This window comes from Parasteatoda tepidariorum, chromosome 1 (assembly GCF_043381705.1).
Source record: "Parasteatoda tepidariorum isolate YZ-2023 chromosome 1, CAS_Ptep_4.0, whole genome shotgun sequence".
Lineage (NCBI taxonomy): Eukaryota > Metazoa > Arthropoda > Arachnida > Araneae > Theridiidae > Parasteatoda > Parasteatoda tepidariorum.
The window spans coordinates 21512338-21531191 of record NC_092204.1 but is presented as its reverse complement, the minus strand read 5'-3'; the positions used below and the strand labels follow the sequence as shown (position 1 = coordinate 21531191).

The following is an 18854-nucleotide window of genomic DNA, read 5'->3' as shown; positions in this document are numbered from 1 at the left end:
AATCAGTCTTAAACTTGAATACCCTATATTTGCCTCCAATTGATGCTCAATCATTGTTTACTTTCAATTATGGTTTATTTTAGCTCCATATTAAGGACACACGAGTGAGAACAATATTATGGTACAAGGAACAGGGATAATGATAAAACGCTGAACTGATTCTTAAGACACTGTATGTTTTACAGTATACTAACACTTTTCTAAAATTTATTAATAATAGTCAAAAACAGTAGCATTTCAACTGTATAAATATAATCGACAGATCAAAATTATATAAATATTTTTATTTTGTGATAAATTGTAATAACATTATATATTTTTCTGTAACATACAACAGCGATGAATAAAATAATAAAATTTAAAAACCTGTCTCCTTTTTTAAAATTGGATAACTGTCATTGGTATATAGGTCAAGATACTAAGTTCATTAAATATCATTATAGTGACCGAATAAGAGCTAATTATTATTAGTACATTTTTTGAGTAAAACTGTACTGATTATAAAGAACTTATAACCTTCATCGACTTTAAAAATTACAGGTTTTGAATTTACTTTGTAATTTTATAAGTACAAATCAAATTCGAATCCCGAAATTTTAAAATTGACAACGAAGGTCGAAGCAAGCGATATTACCGAATCTCAGATTCTCCTTATGTATATTTTTACCGTAACCCTTTACTTGAGAGACACTTTTATCAGGTCAAAATGAACGCCGTCTTTCGAATAAATTTGTTACACGTATTCAACCGTTTTATGGCCAATCTCGCCTTCGCATAGTGGTGAAAACAATGTTTTTCAAAATGGCGGAGGATGTTATAATCATTAAGTTTTGATCGAAAATGATTATAATCGTTAAAAATTCTGATCTTCATAAATAAACAAAATACGGAACAGTGCTATTGTGTTGTTTACAAACAAAAATTCAATGAAACAAAAATTGATTTTTTTTTGAAAATAAAAAAACATAATTTTTGCCGACCTCTCTTGTAATAAAGTATTGCTAATGAAATTACACAATATTGCGGAAATGTGACATTTTATTGTCCACATTATTGATGACCTGTTGACTTTTAAGAAATCTATACCGTAGTTTCCATCAGCTCTTATGTTGAGAATCAATATTTAGACTATTCCATCAGCGCTTATGTTGAGAATCAATATTTAGACTATTCCATCAGCACTTATGTTGAGAATCAATATTTAGACTATTCCATCAGCGCTTAGGTTGAGAATCAACATTTTGACTCTGTGTATGCAAACAAAAAAGTAAAAACGAGGAAAACACTTACCCCCGTCTGCGTATGTCTCAGATCCATAACCATCCTGCAGTCCATTGGCCCACGTGCCATCGTACTTGGCACCAGACGAAATGCACTGCCTCACACCATACCGACCCTTGAATCCATCGGTCCACTCTCCCCTATATATCCAACGGCCCCTTGTTTCTAATCCAAGTCCATGTCTTTTACCATTTGACCACTGTCCTTCATAAGAGCTACCTGTTGGCCACGTATACACACCACACACTTCGAATCCTTGGGACCAAGATCCACTGTACTCACCCTGTCCCTTTGGGCCCGTGCACACACCGTGTCCGTGGGCCTTGCCATCTTCCCACCCTCCACCGAAGGTGCCCCCGTCGTCAAAGTCAAAGCGTCCACCGCCGCCACCCCCTGACTGAGTGGGCGCGTGGACGAAGAGGGTGGTCGTCATGAGTGGCCCATGGGGATGGTGGCCGACGCGCCGTCTTCATCAGCATCTTCTTTCACGAATGCCACCCGTGCCAAGAAAGATTCTTTATTTTTAGTTCCACGGTTGGAGGAAGGGGAAGCTTTTTTTATCCTCTTCAGAATCTCACTTCAAGCATTCACCTCACCGCCACTGCTAGATGATAGAGGCAAATAAATTTCTTTGAATCGAGACAAGTTTTTAATACTAACATGCATAGAATTCACACTTGATTTTTAACTCCCATGGGAAGCTTTTTTTTTACATGATTTCTTTCAACTCATATATTTAAATCCTTTTTATATAAAATGCAAACTACATTAATAACTTAATGAAGTATATATACTTGTGACTTTCGATTCAAAGGCACGGAATTACATTTAAAGCTCGATTTCTTGAGTAAAGGGGGAGAAAAAAAAGAAATTTTCATAACTGGTTCCGTTGAACTCAAGAGCATAGAATTGCAATTAATGATTAATTTCTTTCATAAGAAATGTATTAAATTACATTGAAAATTTAATAAAATTTCTATAACTGATTTTTTTTGTGACTCATATGCATAGAATTCCGTTAAACCCTTTCCGACGCAATGTTTCCAGTCTGGCAACCCTTATTAAAAAAGAAATATAATCCGCCAAAATTGTTAAACTTTTTACCTCTAAACATTTACCGTTTTTTAACAATCACTAATTCTTGAACAACATAAAGTTCTCCTTAAAATTACAGTAAATATATATACCGATTTAAACCTGATTATAGCTCGAAGGGCTATTTGCTTGTCCATCTAAATTGAATTTTATAAAACTAGATTACAACTAGAATACAATTTTTACAGGTTCAATTAGAATAAATTTTTACAAAAAGCATGGTAAGTTGGTAATCCTATGCTCGTTGATTTTCATCAACTCTCAATCAATTGTATATAAGATAAATATTGTAAAAAGGTTTTTACCTTAGCCAAGTTTAGTTTTTTGTACAAATAAATTTAGTGTTTTTTCAGTATCTCATGATGTTTATTATTTTATTTTATAACCGTCGTTGAACAGCCGACTCCAATTTTTAGGTTTGCAACTACTTATGTTCAACTCTGTAGCCTTGTAATTTTGAACCCAATCCAGAAGACAAGAGAACTCTTCGATCAAGTATTGGGAGAAGTTTGCCTTCGTGGAGGACTTTTTGATGGAATTATTAACCTTTTTTTGCGTTACATGGAGACAAGTCGATATATATCAAAACGGAAAAGAGTAAAAAACTGGTAACAAATAAATTTCATTTTTATCTTTTTTCCGAAATAATAAAATATCTATAATTAACCAATATATTTTAACGGGTACAATTTATATATTGAATTGCTTCGTCCCCAAGCAAAAACTAATAACAATGAGTTGTTTACTGCTAAGAATAGATTTACTCCTCATAAAAATTATCTATTATCGATACAGTTCCACGACCAGTTTTTTCTCTTTTCCGTCTCTCTTACAGGCCTGTCCGTGTTTGTTATTAAAAAAACTTTAAAAATTATGTGAATAAATTACTTTATTACAAGTTAATACCGAATCGAATGTTTAAACACGCTTCACACCTTTGCGGAACAGCAAATCCCTGTTGCAAAATTTAGCCAGTCAAGACATTAGCTGTTGCAATCTCAGTAAGGGGATTCTTTCGGAAGATGCATACTTTTTTGATGAAAGAAAAATGGTTACTAGCAATTGGTGAACGCTTAGAAGCAAATAGTTTTACATTTAGTTTCATTTTATAACCGGAGTTAAACAGCCGTTCACGACTATCAATGTTTAACTCCATAGCCTTGTAATTTTGAATCCAATCCAAAAGACATGGGGACTCGTGGTTCAAGCATTAGGAGAAACTTTACGGGGGACTTTTTGATCGAAATAACACGCATTTGCGTTATATTCAAAGGAAAACCACGAAAGTTTAGCTCGACAGCAAGGAGATTTTAACCCATGACCCATCTATCACTGAAAAAAATTTATGTCAGTACTATGGTTTGTGCGAGTTGGGAGTAGAAATCGTATTGACCAACCAATGCTGGGATTTGATCCTGTGTCACTTCATTGGGAGGCGAGCGCTCTATCCTCTGAGCAACCGCTGCTCGTTTCACATTTCCAGTGGTTTCTAAAATATTTGAATTAAGTTTTGCAAAACTGGCAAACACTGCGAAGGAAAGTGTTAAAGGGTGTAGTTACATCTTAACGCTAATAATTCACAAAACTCAGACCAACTCACATGTTTTTTCTTGCATTTATGGTTGGCAGCAGACCGGAGATTGTGTAGTTTTTGAATGTTCAGCAAATTTTGAAAAATGAGAGTAAATTGTGGTTTTATTTGTGATAAAATCAATGACAGAAGACTCCAGCTACACGTAATGAGTGAGTTTACTTATCCACATTATTTCTGATGATATAATTCTTTTATTTTTCGGTCTATGACAGCGGACATCGAAGTCTAGCTAAGCTTAGCTATTAACCCCAGTATATACGAGAAAGCAAAATCATAGTCGATTATTTGCCAAGTAGTTTCAATATTATTGCTGGATAGAGTTCACAAGCTGATCATAGTCTATTTAATACCAAATAAGTTTCAACCCACTTTTATTTTCCAACCGGACTCTTATTTTCGCAACATTGGGAAAAGTGCTTTAATGGAAAATGTGGTAGCAAGTTTGCATGAAAACTAAATGAAAAATTTCCCCAACCAGCACCTAATTTGGTTACAATTTCAGTCCAAGATATGTAATTCTACATTATTGAATTATTCTGTCGGATATGAATATCCAGCATCACCAATTGCAAGTGCTTCAAAAGAAAACATTGAGTTACCAACTCTGTAACATTTCAAACAGGAGATATCCTCCTAACATGGAGCATTGGCAATTTAACGGTTAACCTTCTGCTAAACTGTAAATGTTGACACAAAATTTTATAAATCAGTATCCATATTGATCACAAATTCTTATATAACCGTTATCCTAGACTTCTAAATTCTTTAACATTTGTGAAACGTTAGAAGAAAATAGTTTTACATTTTTAGTGGTACGCAATACTTTTGGAATAAATTTTACCAGATTAGTAACACTGCACCGGAAGGGATTAACCCTTCACAATGGACAAAGTGGCATTTGATCCATACGTTTGAATAATTCATGTATTTAGTGGTGGGCAAAGTCAGTCCAAGTCCATTTTATAAAATTGAATAGACTTAAGCTTAAATTTCGTTACCACTAGAAAAAGTTTATTTACGAAGCATTGCAAGTATGCATTCCTACTTGGGTTCCACAAGGGATAATCAATATCATTGTGGAACTTGAAGACCCTCTGCCAATGGAGGGTTTTCATAGTATTCAACAAGGTAAAGTATTTAAACACAATGCGACTTAATGTGGAGGGTAGTAATTATAATTAATAATGTTTTTTTGAAAAAAGTGGTAACTAACTGAAAAGTGTTCTTATATTTTAAATTGATGCAAGAAAGTATATCGCATTGAGTTCCGAATTTTAAGCTTTGACATCTGTTTCTTGAAAGGTAGCGACAAAGGAATACATGAAAGTCTACTTTAGGAGTTCTCAATATTTTTTTTCTCGTCCGCGAGAGCTTTTTTTCTGTATTGCGATATCGTTTATTGAATTTGATTGCTGTATTGAGCTTTTGATTTCCTTTCAGCCTAATATTTTAAGACTTTCTGAATGCAAAATCAAGGGAATCAGTAAGTCTGTTCTTCATATAATATGCTAATTTTGCACAATATGCTAATTTTATAACAGTTGCAGGGTTCGAACACACCTGGAAAAAAAGCTGGTATCAATATTGTTTTGAAGAAGTTTAAAAACGCTCCGTTTTAGATTTCACCTTAGAATAAAATATTCAAATAAATCATGATCGTCATATAGTTTTACCTGGGCGCACGAGGCCGTTTACGACCTTTTTCATTTCCAGGGTTCATACGCACCTGGAAAAAATTAAAAAATGGTAGTGGCATTTCATACTATCTGAGATTGGTCCAAAATATGGAAAAATTTAGAAAGTGGTGATAAATGTTTTATGAAGTTGTCGTAAATTTTAGGAATTCAGCTGGTCAGCTGTAATACATATATTTAACTTTTGGTCTATAGGAACTATACGAAACATTTTGCTATATTGATCTTTGTCTACCAACTTTTAAATTTGTCTAGAATATTTCTTCCTTGAATTTCTACAAAAGTGAGCAGCCATTATCCCGAGCTTGATGTCTTCTTTCAAGTTTTCAAATGTAAAAGTTTTATTAAATCTTGTCACAATTAAAGAAATTTAAAAAAATATTTTTTATATATTTATGTATAAAAAATATATATATATTTGAAATAAGCTATGTCCTCAGTGGTAGGTAGATCTTGGGTTAGAGTCCCCTTGCCGTCAGGCTAACCATGGGAGGTTTTCAAGATTTTTCGTCGTAAACCCAGAATTGGGCTGGCTGTTCAACGACGGTTATAAAATATTATAGAATAAAGTTGATGTGAAGAGCTAGGTCCAAAATGAGATTGCATGCACGCAAAAGATGACTTAAAAGGCAAGTTATTTATGTGTCTGAATGAACTCGATCTTAAATAAAAAAGAACTTTTATTTTTTTTTTAACAGAATTGCAATCGCTTTTTCTGTTAAAATCTATTGTGATTTGCTTTTTTGCAGTTTTTCTTTTTTAAAATGCATTATCACACCAAATTTTGGAAACAAAATATAAATACGATTCACTACACAATGAAGAAAATAGCGATCGCCGTAAGGCAAATGGTTGTTGGCAAAATGGTTGTTGTCTAATTTCCTTTGGAAAAGAAACTTTATTTTTTTAAATTGACTAGATATAATGGTTATCAAAACCATTGTTAGTTTAATTTTGCCAGTTATCAAACACCTCATCTCGAGATTTATTTGTTTTAATTGATTAGATTGATAAGGTCCTCATTATAAGTTTATATTGATTAGATATATAATGGTTATTAAAACCATTGTAAGAAATCATTGTTACTTTAATTTTGACAGTAATTAAAATTTTCATTACAAGATTTATTGATTTTAATTGATTAGTTTGATTAGGTCCTCATTATTGGTTTAAATGGATTAGATATAATGGTTATCAAAACCATTGTAAATCTTATTTATTTAATCAAAAATAGAATGGAGAAGCATAAAACTAATAACCAGTTAAAAAATTCTCTCTTAAAAACAGGAGAAATTAAAATATAAAATTATATTAATCAAATACAGTTCTCGAGTGAGATGATCTGTTTTATCTTTTTACCGGTTTTCCACTATCTGGAATAAATAAATTAGTTATTGCTAACATTTTTCAAAACTACTGAAAAATGTTAAATTTAGCATTCATTTGGGAATAATGAAATTATTCCCTAGGCATTTTTTTGCACACATTTAATTTAAACTAAACATTTATTGGTAGCTTAAAACATCTAGATTAAAATCACTTTTGCTACCACTTTAAAACATTTTCCAGACCGTGGGAACCCTATTATAGCTTTAAAAAAATATTAAACTGAAAAAAATATAAAGCTTTTAAAAAATATAAAACTTAAAATCACTTTTGCTACCACTTTAAAACATTTTCCAGACCGTGGGAACCCTATTATAGCTTTAAAAAAATATAAAACTGAAAAAAATATAAAGCTTTTAAAAAATATAAAACTTAAAATCACTTTTGCTACCACTTTAAAACATTTTCCAGACCGTGGGAACCCTGTTAAAGCTTTAAAAAAATATAAAACTAAAAAGATATAAAGCATTAAAAAAATATACAACTTAAAATCACTTTTGCTACCACTTTAAAACATTTTCCAGACCGTGGGAACCCTATTATAGCTTTAAAAAAATATAAAACTTGGTTTAAAACTATTATTAGTTAAGTGGTTTTAAAATAAACAAGTGGTACAGTTCTTCTTCCCACCGTCATTGAATGGGTTTAATATATAATCGCGATCTCATCAGTCTTTTTGCAAACTACAAATAGATCAAGATGAAGAGGCAAGTGCCACAATGCAAACATTCATAAAATCATATTCACATGAATCATCAGTGTTTTTGCTTAAACGGTAGAAAATTTATTCCAGATCTTAGAAAATTTTTGTTTTATTTATTGATAATGTTAATAGTATATTATGGTGGTTAGAAGGGTATAAACAAATAAACAAAATGATTTTGAATTTCTTTTACTTTCTTAGGAGTATGTTTCGTCCTTAAAAGCAATGCGCGCAACACTGAAAATGTTTATTTTCTTAGTTCACTATGTTCCTGAATTTCATTTTGGGGTTCAGTATCGAGTCTTGATCCGCAAGTAGTGAATCTATTACTATTTTTAAAAATTCTTTTATTCCGGAATAGCATCTTAAATAAAACCATAAAAGAAGAAACTCAACAAATATAACTTATAAAAAATGTATTTGAAATGAGTGAATGAAGTTATTTCTAAATTAAAATATATTTATCCTATCACTATTTCATGAAAAATTTTAAACTGTTAATGTTAAAAAAAATTATTCATCGGTAATAAAACATTGAACGATAAACCAAAATATAGTATCAATAAATAAAACTTTAAACAGATATTTAATAACGGAGAAAATGATTATCTTTTAAATAACATAATTAATTTTCATTATGATTCCACGAGATATGGAAATATACAATCAACAAATAAAATTTGAAAAATATTTTTAGCGTTGTTCAAAAGATTGTTTCTAAATTAGTTATTTGACTTCTCTCATAAATGGAATTATGAATACAAATATTTAATAATGGTGAGAATGCATTTAATAATTTAGATAAAAAAGATTTATTAATGGTAAAAATAGTTGTTTCTAAATAAGAATGCTTGATTTCGACAATCATTCTCCCTTAAAGGAAAATACAAATAATATACTTAATAATGGTGAATATACATTTACTAATGTATCAAAAAATATTTAATAGTGATTAAAATATTTAATTCTAAATTAAGATACTTAATTTCCATAAATGAAAATATTCAATCAGTAATTAAAAACTAGAAATATATATTTAATAATGAATACAAATATTTAATAATGAATACAAATATTTAATAATGGTGAGAATGTATTTAATAATTTATATAAAAAAATATTTATTAATTGTGAAAATAGTTATTTCTAAATAAGGATGCTTAATTTCGCCAATCATTCTCCTATAAAGGAAAATACAAATAATATATTTAATAATGGTGAATATATATTTATTAATGTATTAAAAAATATTTAACAATGATTAAAATATTTAATTCCAAATTAAGATACTTAATTTCCATAAATGAAAATATTCAATCAGTAAATAAAAATTAGAAATATATATTTAATAATGATAAATATGAATCTTTCTATAAAAAAAGACAATTAGTTTACCCTCTCAGGGAAACAACATTGAGGTATAAATTAGGCCATAATCACTTTCATTTCATTTGAAGATTCGCTCCAAGGCAAATGACCCTCACTTTTCAACGAGAAATCATCGACGCTTTCTCCTCACCTTCATTGTGAGAAAGTAAACAAAGCAAATTTGGGATATTTAATAAAAGCAAAGAGCCAATTAGTAACGACCTCTTCGATTCATTAAATTATCTATAAAAAAAAATGGTTTATTCTCCTTGTTCAACCCTCATGAACTCTTGCATTCAGCGCTGTACCCAAAAAATCATAACTGACATAAAAGACAATCAGAAATCGAGTTGTGTTGTATGCATGCTGATTCCTTTCACTTTATATATTTCAAACTATTCTTTATCGTTTGCAAAATCTTTCGCACTACAAGAATTTTTTTCATTCTTGTAGTATATAAAATTGGGGCAGACATGTTTTCTATGTTAAGAAATTTGTATTTTTTTCTGTTTATTGTTTAGTTGATACTTATAAGGCAGTAGTTTAACACTTTAACTCTTACAGTTTAAAGGTTACAGTTCTTCGAGATTTGTTGCAGTTAAGAGTAAAACTAAAATGTATCTACAAGTGGTAAGTGAAACTGTTTAATAAATGAAATTAATTCTATCTGTATGGAATACAAAATATCTTGAAAATGTTTAGACTTTTAATTATTTTAAATAATTCTATTAAACTAGTTCTTTTCTAAATGATGTAAAAGTGATGATATTTAGAAAGCTAGATACATTTAAATCGTATTTCCCCCAGCGCAATAACTTCAAATAATAGAGATCGACTGAAGTTTGGAAAACGGAATCAAATATATCCATTTTCTTAAATAAGCATTTTGAGCTGTGTTCAGCATAAACTTGCCACCGACAATAAATAGAATTTTCCATAAATTAGTTTAGCATTTTGGACTCAATTTTTACAAAACCTGAAACTTAGAAATACTTTTCACAGAGAAACAGTAGTGTGAGCCCAATCTCTCCCCACCTTTTTTTTTTTAATCGTTGTTATTCTAAAAGTGCCGAAACGGCTCTTTTCAAGATCAATAAAAGCGACCAAAATATTTTTTAAATTGAAAAACTTCTAATTACCGCATTGCTCTTGAATTTTTTAAAAAAAAGTTATTTTTAATTCTTGAAGGAAGAATAATTATTTCATGGTATTGTTTTTCTAACAGGGCCAAAAAGTGCCCCTTGGTACTCAATAAGAAACTTGAAAATTATTTTACTGATTAATTAGTATATTCAATTCTCAGCCGTACTCGAAATCTTCCAATCTTTAGAAGAAAAAAAATTGAATTTTTTTTCCGTGTTGTAAGAATCATCTTAAACATACAAAATAAATTTGTGCAAACAAAACGATATTCAGTGAAGAAGATAATTTAGTAACCAGAAAGTCGAGCAGATGACATTTCTCAATTTTAAATGACAAATACCAAAATTAAACGAAAGAGGTCAAATAACTTCGTTGCAATAAAATTTCGAAAAAAAATAGTTTTTTAAATGTTTTTTTTCGTATTAAAATACAAATAGAAAAAATTAATTAAATTTTCTAAATAGTTTAAATGTAAGGAAAATTTTCTAAAAATTGGTATTTTCAATTTTTATTTAACGAGAACTATTCAACGAATTTTGTTTATATTATGGATTTTTTTCACTTAAAATTCACAGTTAAAATTATGTGAAAAAATTTATACCTTCCGATTTATAATTTTTACATCATAATTAAGCAATAAAAATAGCAAATTATAATTAATAACTTTATTTCTCATGGAATTATCTTTTGATCGTTTAAATTTAAAAATATGTACAAGTTATTTTTTTTCTTAGTCATTAGTTTAAATGGTTCTGGAAACCTGAGGAAATTAGAGGGTCAAACTTTCAACAGCTTTTTGTTCTATTTGTTGCGTCCGTATTTTAATTTTTAAATTTCGGAAATTCACTTCAATTGTAAAATGTCAAAAATTCTAGTTGTTCGAATGCAAACTTATTCAGAAAAAATGCTTCTGTAACTTATTTTGGAACTTACTTTGGTCTAACTTACTTTGGTCTTTTATTTTGCTTTCTATTACATTATTTATAAGTTTTTTCGGTTATTTTTATTAATTTTTTAATTTTCAAAGCTTTTTTTTTATTGATTTTTATCAATTTTGATTGAAAGAATTTTTTACTTATGAATTAACTTGTTTTTTTAATTTTATTTTTATATGACTTATTGTAAATTCTGTATGTATTAAATCTTGTATTTTAAAAGTGCCCCAATAACAGGTATTGATATTGATCTGAGTATTTGAAGATGTAAGAATTTGCTGTTAGGCGAACTATTTTTTTTTGGATATCAAGAATATCAAATGAACATTTGATTTTACTATGTAAGAGTGAGGCTCTTAGGATAGTAACAAAAGATTAATAAATTTCTATAGAATAGAAGTATTTACACATTTTTGAATCAGGAGGAGCTATTCCGTACAAATAAAAAAAAAACGTAATAAGATAACAATAATGAAATAATGAACGCAAAATTTTTTCTCATCAACTTTGCAGAATTGGAATTTTTTTCTTCTTCCAGAGCAAGTATAATTGTTTTGAGGTATAAAGTGGCTAAGTGGTTGTTACTTAGGAACTGGATGATAACAAATGAAAAAAAAAGTTCAATTTTTTTCTACTTATAAATGCTAAGAACTTCAGAAAAAAAAATTCGTGAGACCGTTAAGAAATGAAAAAAATTAAACCAGTAAAGTCAGTTACTTATGATTTAAAGTGAGAATAAAATTTTAACTTTTAATGCAAAAAATAATAGATGTCTTCAGTATTGAAGATGCAAAATTTTATACTATGAGAAAGTTAGAGATTCCAACCTTCTGTGATTTACATACTTTTTTTTCTTCTTCTTTTTTTGAATGGCAAGTAAAAGCGTTGTAGAAAGTTTTGTTTGTAACTGCATTTCATTAAAATTCTCTAGGTATATTATAAAAAGATAAAAATTCTGCTGACTTTACACTGTAATGCGAAACGTAAAAGAGTGTTTGAAGATCTGGATCATTGATGAATGGCATTAGTACTTCATATACCTAAAGTCAGTAGTCGGAAAAACTACATTTTCTTTGTAGTTAACTACAACTACAACTACTTTATTACAATTGTAGTTAACTACAACTATGTTTTTTAAATGTAGCAACTACAAACTACTTTCGAAATTTAGCCACTACTTCGCTACTTTTAGAAGAAAAACTTAACTGGAGAACCTAATTTTCACCAATATTCTGAATGATTTTGAATAAAAAATTAGCTTGGTTAAATGTGAGGAGATACTAAGAGGTTTTAATTCATGTTTACATAAAATAGTTTTTTTTTAAAATTCTAAATCACTTCCTACGAATTCGTTCTTTTAACTTTCAAACTATGCTTTTCTCGATAGTGATTTAAAAAATGCTTGGAAATTATCAAATATTTGTGATTTATGTGATCAATACTTTTTCACATCCTTCAAAACATAAAGTGCAGTGCGAAAAGCAAAAAACGGACCACCCTGAATAACTTTTGATCTAATGAATGGATTCAATCTTCATGGTTTGAGGGGGTGACCTCAAATATGCTAATTAATTAATGCAGGCGATATTTTAAATAACGATATCAGACACAAAAACCCTAGTTCCTGTGAAATCGAATTTTTAAAAAGTCGGATGTTTAAAATTCAATTTCTGAGGATCGATTTCACACCGACTTTTCCGAGTTAGATCTTATTAAAGCTCGGCCATGCATTCTAATTGCGTACATTGACTTCGACCACTGCGTAAAGTAATACAGCAGCAGCAAGAAATGATCTGCATTCAGAATTTTATTTCATTCCTTTATTTTTTTTTAAAATCAAATTTGTAAACATTGTTTACAGCACTAACTGCCTCTTTCCCACTTATTGTTTTACAAATGTTATACATCAATTAAATTTTAAAGTAGTTTGATTATTTTTCTAATTATGTTTTCGTTTAAAACCATCGATTTTAAAACTCCTTCCAGTGACTGCGTCACTGGCCAGCACAAATTATTTACAATATTCAAAATTCACTACTCAAGACCTGAAAACTATAACTATAGGTGCAGGAAAACGCGATCATTAAATTAAAAGTTATTCAGCGTCTTTCTTTTAACTTTTTCGCCATTTTTTTCGTGTTTTTCTTAATTACAGAAATAAATCTTTATGAGTAGTCATCTTTATGAATAGTATATTTATAAAGATGATTTTTAAAAAACAAAACAGAATCATGAGATTTAAATCAGCAATTTGTTCTCTGCCTCCATGAATTAAAATTATGCATTAAAATAGAAAAAAAAGAGGGGGGGATATTTATAATTCTAAACTCTTTTGAGAATAACCACACAACATAATTAGCTGAAGTTTCTTTCTTTATTTTTGTCTTCGAGATGCCCAAATCCAAAAAAAGCATTAATCATTATTATTTTTATTTTAGGTTATTGCGTTGATGGTCCTCCTGTCTGGAGTACTCGGAGGAGTGTATCACCCTTACTATCATCATCACCATCACCACGACCATCACAAACACCATCCTCATCCTTATCATCATCACCACCACCACCACAAGGGTTACCCTTATTACGACCACCATCATCACCACCACAACGGGTATCCTCACTATTATGATCATCACCACCATAAACACCTGCATTATAACCCTTATGGGAAATACTATTACTATCATCATTAAGAAGTATAGTTTGAGTTTTAACATAAAAGATTTAAGCAATTATAACGAATAAAATGTATTGTGTGTGGTTATTGTGAGAATTAAATTTTTATTTTTTACAAAAAATTTTTGTTTTTCAGTATCATTTTTTTTTCTTGCACAATTAATTATATTATCACGGATAGTAAATATTCACTAATTGTATTAACAAGTTTCCTTTCGGATAAAGTTATGGAAAAAATAACTGCAGTTATAATTAATAATATAAATCGTCCATTTGCTTCAGAAATTATAAAGGTAGAAAAAGTAGAGAAGTTTCAAGTACTCAAAAATAGGCGCTCATTCTCAAGACTCGATAAACGTGAATGAGGCAAATAAAACTAACCTGAAGCAGAAAACGTTAAGTCACCCCCCAAAAAAAATTAAGATGAAAATCAGGGCTTGATGTATTTCCCAGAGCTATGAAGGAGACGTGAGTATCTTATGTCATTATTTTGTTGAACGGCATCTATACGAATGAAACAATACTCCAGATCACCAAGATCTTGATGATCTGGATTCTGGACTGTTGTACTACTAGCGCTTAGAAATACAGTTTGCCCTGATTTGTCTCCCTCGGCCATCGAGGTTTCTTTAAAATCTTGTTTTTATTATAGTTATCGACTGTATAGTTATCTACTGTGTAGTTATGTGTTCTAGTTATCTTCTAAAGCATACGTACATGAACATACGCACGTGAACATGCGAATATGGTACGTGAAGTGAAGAGTTTATTCTCTGAAATACCGTTTCAAATCTCCTCATGTTCACGTGCGTATGTTCTGAAATTGTGTATGTCTGCTTCTTCTAAGCTGGACATTTAACTTCAGAACGCATGTACGTACGTGAACGGTTAGGAATATGAAACGTTCTTGCTATTTACAGGGCAAATTTAGGAAATTTGCTATTTTTATCAATGGCCACTTTCAAAACACGAAACCATTTTTTTAAAAATTTAAAACGATTAAAAGAGCTGTTGATATTAATGATGCGAGTCATTCCCAAGTAAAAATTTTTGATGGTTTTCCATTGATGGACCAAAATAATCTTGATGGTAACCAACATAAGCATTCATCAGCCGAATGTAGGAAATCGGACAGATTTATGATGGTCCATCATAAGAATAGCAACTTGTTTTGGTGGTTTTTTTATGTTGAACCCGCAGAAATTTCTATCATATTTTCTTAGAAATCAAATGTTGGAGCGATCATGAACCACCATCCCCCCAATGTAAAAATTCGGACAGATTTATGATGGTCCAATACAAAATAAACCGAATTGTTTTGATGGTATATTCCTAAGAACCAACAAGAATTCCCATTAAACTATCATGGAAATGCATAATTGGAACCATCACGAATTTCCACAGTAGTATCTTAGAAATCAAATGTTGGAGTAATCATGAATAACCATTATTCTAATGTTGGAATTCGGACTGATTTATGAAGATCGGACATAAAAAAGACCAGGTTAATTTGATGGTATATTCCTGTAGAACTTCTTGTAAAGCATATTTCAAACTATGGTAAAAATGTGGTCAAAATAAAGAATTCTTTCTAAAATAAAGAAAATTTTTAGGAAACAAACGGTGAATTCCTGTGGTTCACAGCGGGCTGTGGCGAGAATACTTCAGTTTTCTAAATAAAAGAAGGTTTTGAAAAAAAATTCAATTGTGAAAAGAAAACATATTTTTTAAAAAAGTTTTTGAATAACATATATATATTATAATAATATAACCGTCCTCGAGCAGCCGATCCAGTTTTTGAGTTTACGACTACCAATGTTCATCTCCATATTTTTGTAATTTTGAACTTGGTCCAGAAGACAAGGGCACTCCTGGATCAAGTATTTTTCGTCGTTGAACAGCCGACGCAATTTTGGATTTACGACTACTAATGTTCAACTAAGTCGACTTGCAATTTTGAACGGAATCCAGAAGTCAAGGGAACTCCTGGATCAAGTAAGTAATTTGCCTTCGACTTTTGATGGAATTTACGCGCATTTGCGTTACACAGAGAGGAAAACCTCCCACGGTTAGCGTAACGGCAAGAAGACTCTAATCCACAATCCGTCTACCACTGAGGATATTTTACGTACGCATTGTGTTCGGTGCGAGCAGAGCGCGGAATTCGCATCGACCAGCCATGGCTGGGATTCGAACCCGATTCACCTCATTAGAAGGCGAGCGCACTATCACCTGAGCCACCACCGCTCTGGATCAAGTATTGAGAGAAATTTACCTTCGTGGAGGACTTTTTGATAGAACTAACCCACATTTGCGTTACATGCTGAGGAAAACCTCCCACGGTTCTGACGGCAAGGGGACTCTAATATATGATCCGTCTACCACTAAGGATATTTTCAATCAGCACTATGGTCGGCGCGAGCCGATTGCGGAATTTGTGTCTACCCACCATCATATTAAACATTTTAATCTGAACTCATTCTTTAAAAACCATTGCCCTTCGACATGAGACATCAAAAGTCACAGCTATAAATTTAATTTATTTTTATCTTTAGTAACCTGATTATTTTAGTTATAATATGAACAGACTTAAGTATCTTAAATGATTTACTGATTATATTAGTTTAGCATTTTAAAGTACTGAGAGTTATAGGGCAGTATTAGGAAATTTTGGATATGGCCAGTTATAGCATTTCTAACTAGGGTACTTTTTCAAAAAATTCAAAACATTTAAAAGAACTATTGATTTTGATGATGTGGGGTATTTCTTTTGAAGCGTGGTAGTAGTGTCTTCATTAAATCACCTTCTAATACTCTTACTATTAAAACTAGAAATCCGGATTATTTAGGATTCTGACTGATAGTCGCGGCTCTATCCAGCATATGAAGAACTGGCACCGTATGGGCGATAGAACCTAAATAACGATTTTGACCACTAAAATAAGTCTCTGTCACAATGTATATTTTCAGTGGGCACCTTCGCATGTTGGTATTGAGGGAAATGAGGTAGCCGATGGCTTAGAAAAGGAAGGAACTTGAATAGTTTCTATTCATGAGCAAAGTCTATTCTTGCCTCTTCGTGGTGCCCGACTCCGTCACATGTCTGATGTAGTGGCAAACAACGTGGAGGTGCTCTGAGTTTTGGGGAAGGCACCTCACTTAAGATTGCACTATCAAGACTAGCAAATGGCTTTTAAAGCGAAGTCTAGCTCTTTAAATACGTAAACGTAACTAACGAGGGGAACAGCTCGGTGAGGCATGTAATACCAGAGAAACATACTCAGATTTATCAGAACATCATATGTAATAAGATCCAGCGCATGCGCATAAGAAGTAAAGTGGCTGTCAGGAGGCACATCACCCGTGAACCGATTGTTGGTTGGCAAACCGGTTGCCAACTCTCAGCTCTACATGTACTGTTGGGTTCACTGAGTCCCGTACCACCGTTTTATGCTTTCATTTTATGTCAAAATGTGTTAGCAGATTTAATCAACATGGATATAAATGTATTTTCAAAGAAATATCTTAATACAGAACTGTTCATCATTAGAGTAAAAATACAGAACAAACCAACAATAAATAAGAAAAAGAGAAAACTTTTCATCCCCACCCTAACCCCAGTAGTGGTTGAGAGGAGAGGAGGGTGCAAAACAGTTTCATGAACTTCTACTGCAGTGTCTTTAAATGCTGTTTACTTTTTACACAGGTACCACATTAAAACCTTGGGTAAAAATATTCATAGGGGAAGAAGGCTAGCTTCCATGAGCATAATGTAAACCAGTCCCCCAAGATTTGGCGTGGTAGGAGCCAGTGTACCCAATTCCCAGTGTTTATTATGTATTCTAAGAGCTGGACTTCTTCTCCTTTCCATATTCTTTGCCTAGGGGGACTGGTTTACATTATGTCGATTGAATTTAGCTTCTTCACCTATGTATATTCTTTGCTTAAGGTATTATAGATTAAACCAAGATAAATTTTATAGATAAATTAAAATTGTAGATAACCCTTTCCCATCTGTGAAAAATGCAATGTTTCAAATTTGCCACCCCATCATCAACTATACTACTTGGAACTTGAGAGGGAAGCTTTGAGAGAATTTTAGGATTTTCTGAAGGTATGGCTTCATCGCTTTTTGGAACCTATGGCCTCATGAAGGTAGTTAAGCCTACTGGCTAGATCAGTTAGAATAAAGCAACAACATTGTTATATCTAAATTGATGAGAAATGTTAAGAAACAAGCATGAAATAATGTAATTTTTAGATTATAAAATATTCTAAACAATTTTATATTTAAAAATAATGAAAAACAGGATGGAGTGCTTTTTGCGACAAAAAGAGTGGTGATTGGGTGGCGACTGGCAAACAATTTTTTAACAGCCATTTGTTACATTTAGTCGCTTTGTGGCCAGTGGCGACAATCAATTTCGCTGTACACTTCAAGTGCGAAAGTTAAAAAAAAAATTTAAAAATAAATAATAATATTAATAAATGTTGATAAATGTTTAGTAATATCTTATATATTTTTTTCTTTGCTCTCTGATATAATAAAGTCACTTTTAGGTCAGTTTTTAATAAAATTAGAGCATAAAAACATATATAAACTTCAATTTGAAATTTATTTCACTGTAAAAATTTCGGAATAAATTTACAATTCTGTCTAGTGACAGTAATAAACACAAATCATTACGAAAGTTTTCTATAAATACCGAAAAAAAAAACCTTTTTCCAACCAAAAAGGCCAATTTTGGACATTCACGTTGTTACCTGAGCCAATGTAACAGCAAAAATTATATTTTAAAAAACAGTACCTAGACATTTACAAATAAAAAACAGAAGTATAAAGTTTAAACAGAACGGTTGTGTGACAATATCTTTAAAATGTAGCAGTAATAGACAAATAAAAGAACAGGAGAATAAAATTTAAACAGAACGGTTACGTGACAATATCCTTAACATTTAGCAGCAATGAACTAGTTATT

General features: G+C 31.0%; 1 protein-coding gene across 1 annotated transcript in view; it reads right to left on the bottom strand.

The window, feature by feature from the left end:
* The window catches only part of LOC107445807 (junctophilin-1), an 86929-nt gene extending 85136 nt beyond the window's left edge, over nt 1-1793 (bottom strand). Inside the window, exon 1 of the mRNA XM_071177552.1 lies at nt 1291-1793. Coding sequence (XP_071033653.1) covers nt 1291-1714 — 424 coding nt within the window. The 5' untranslated portion in view covers nt 1715-1793. The remainder of the gene's footprint in view (nt 1-1290) is intronic.
* Between the last annotated feature and the right edge of the window lie 17061 nt (nt 1794-18854).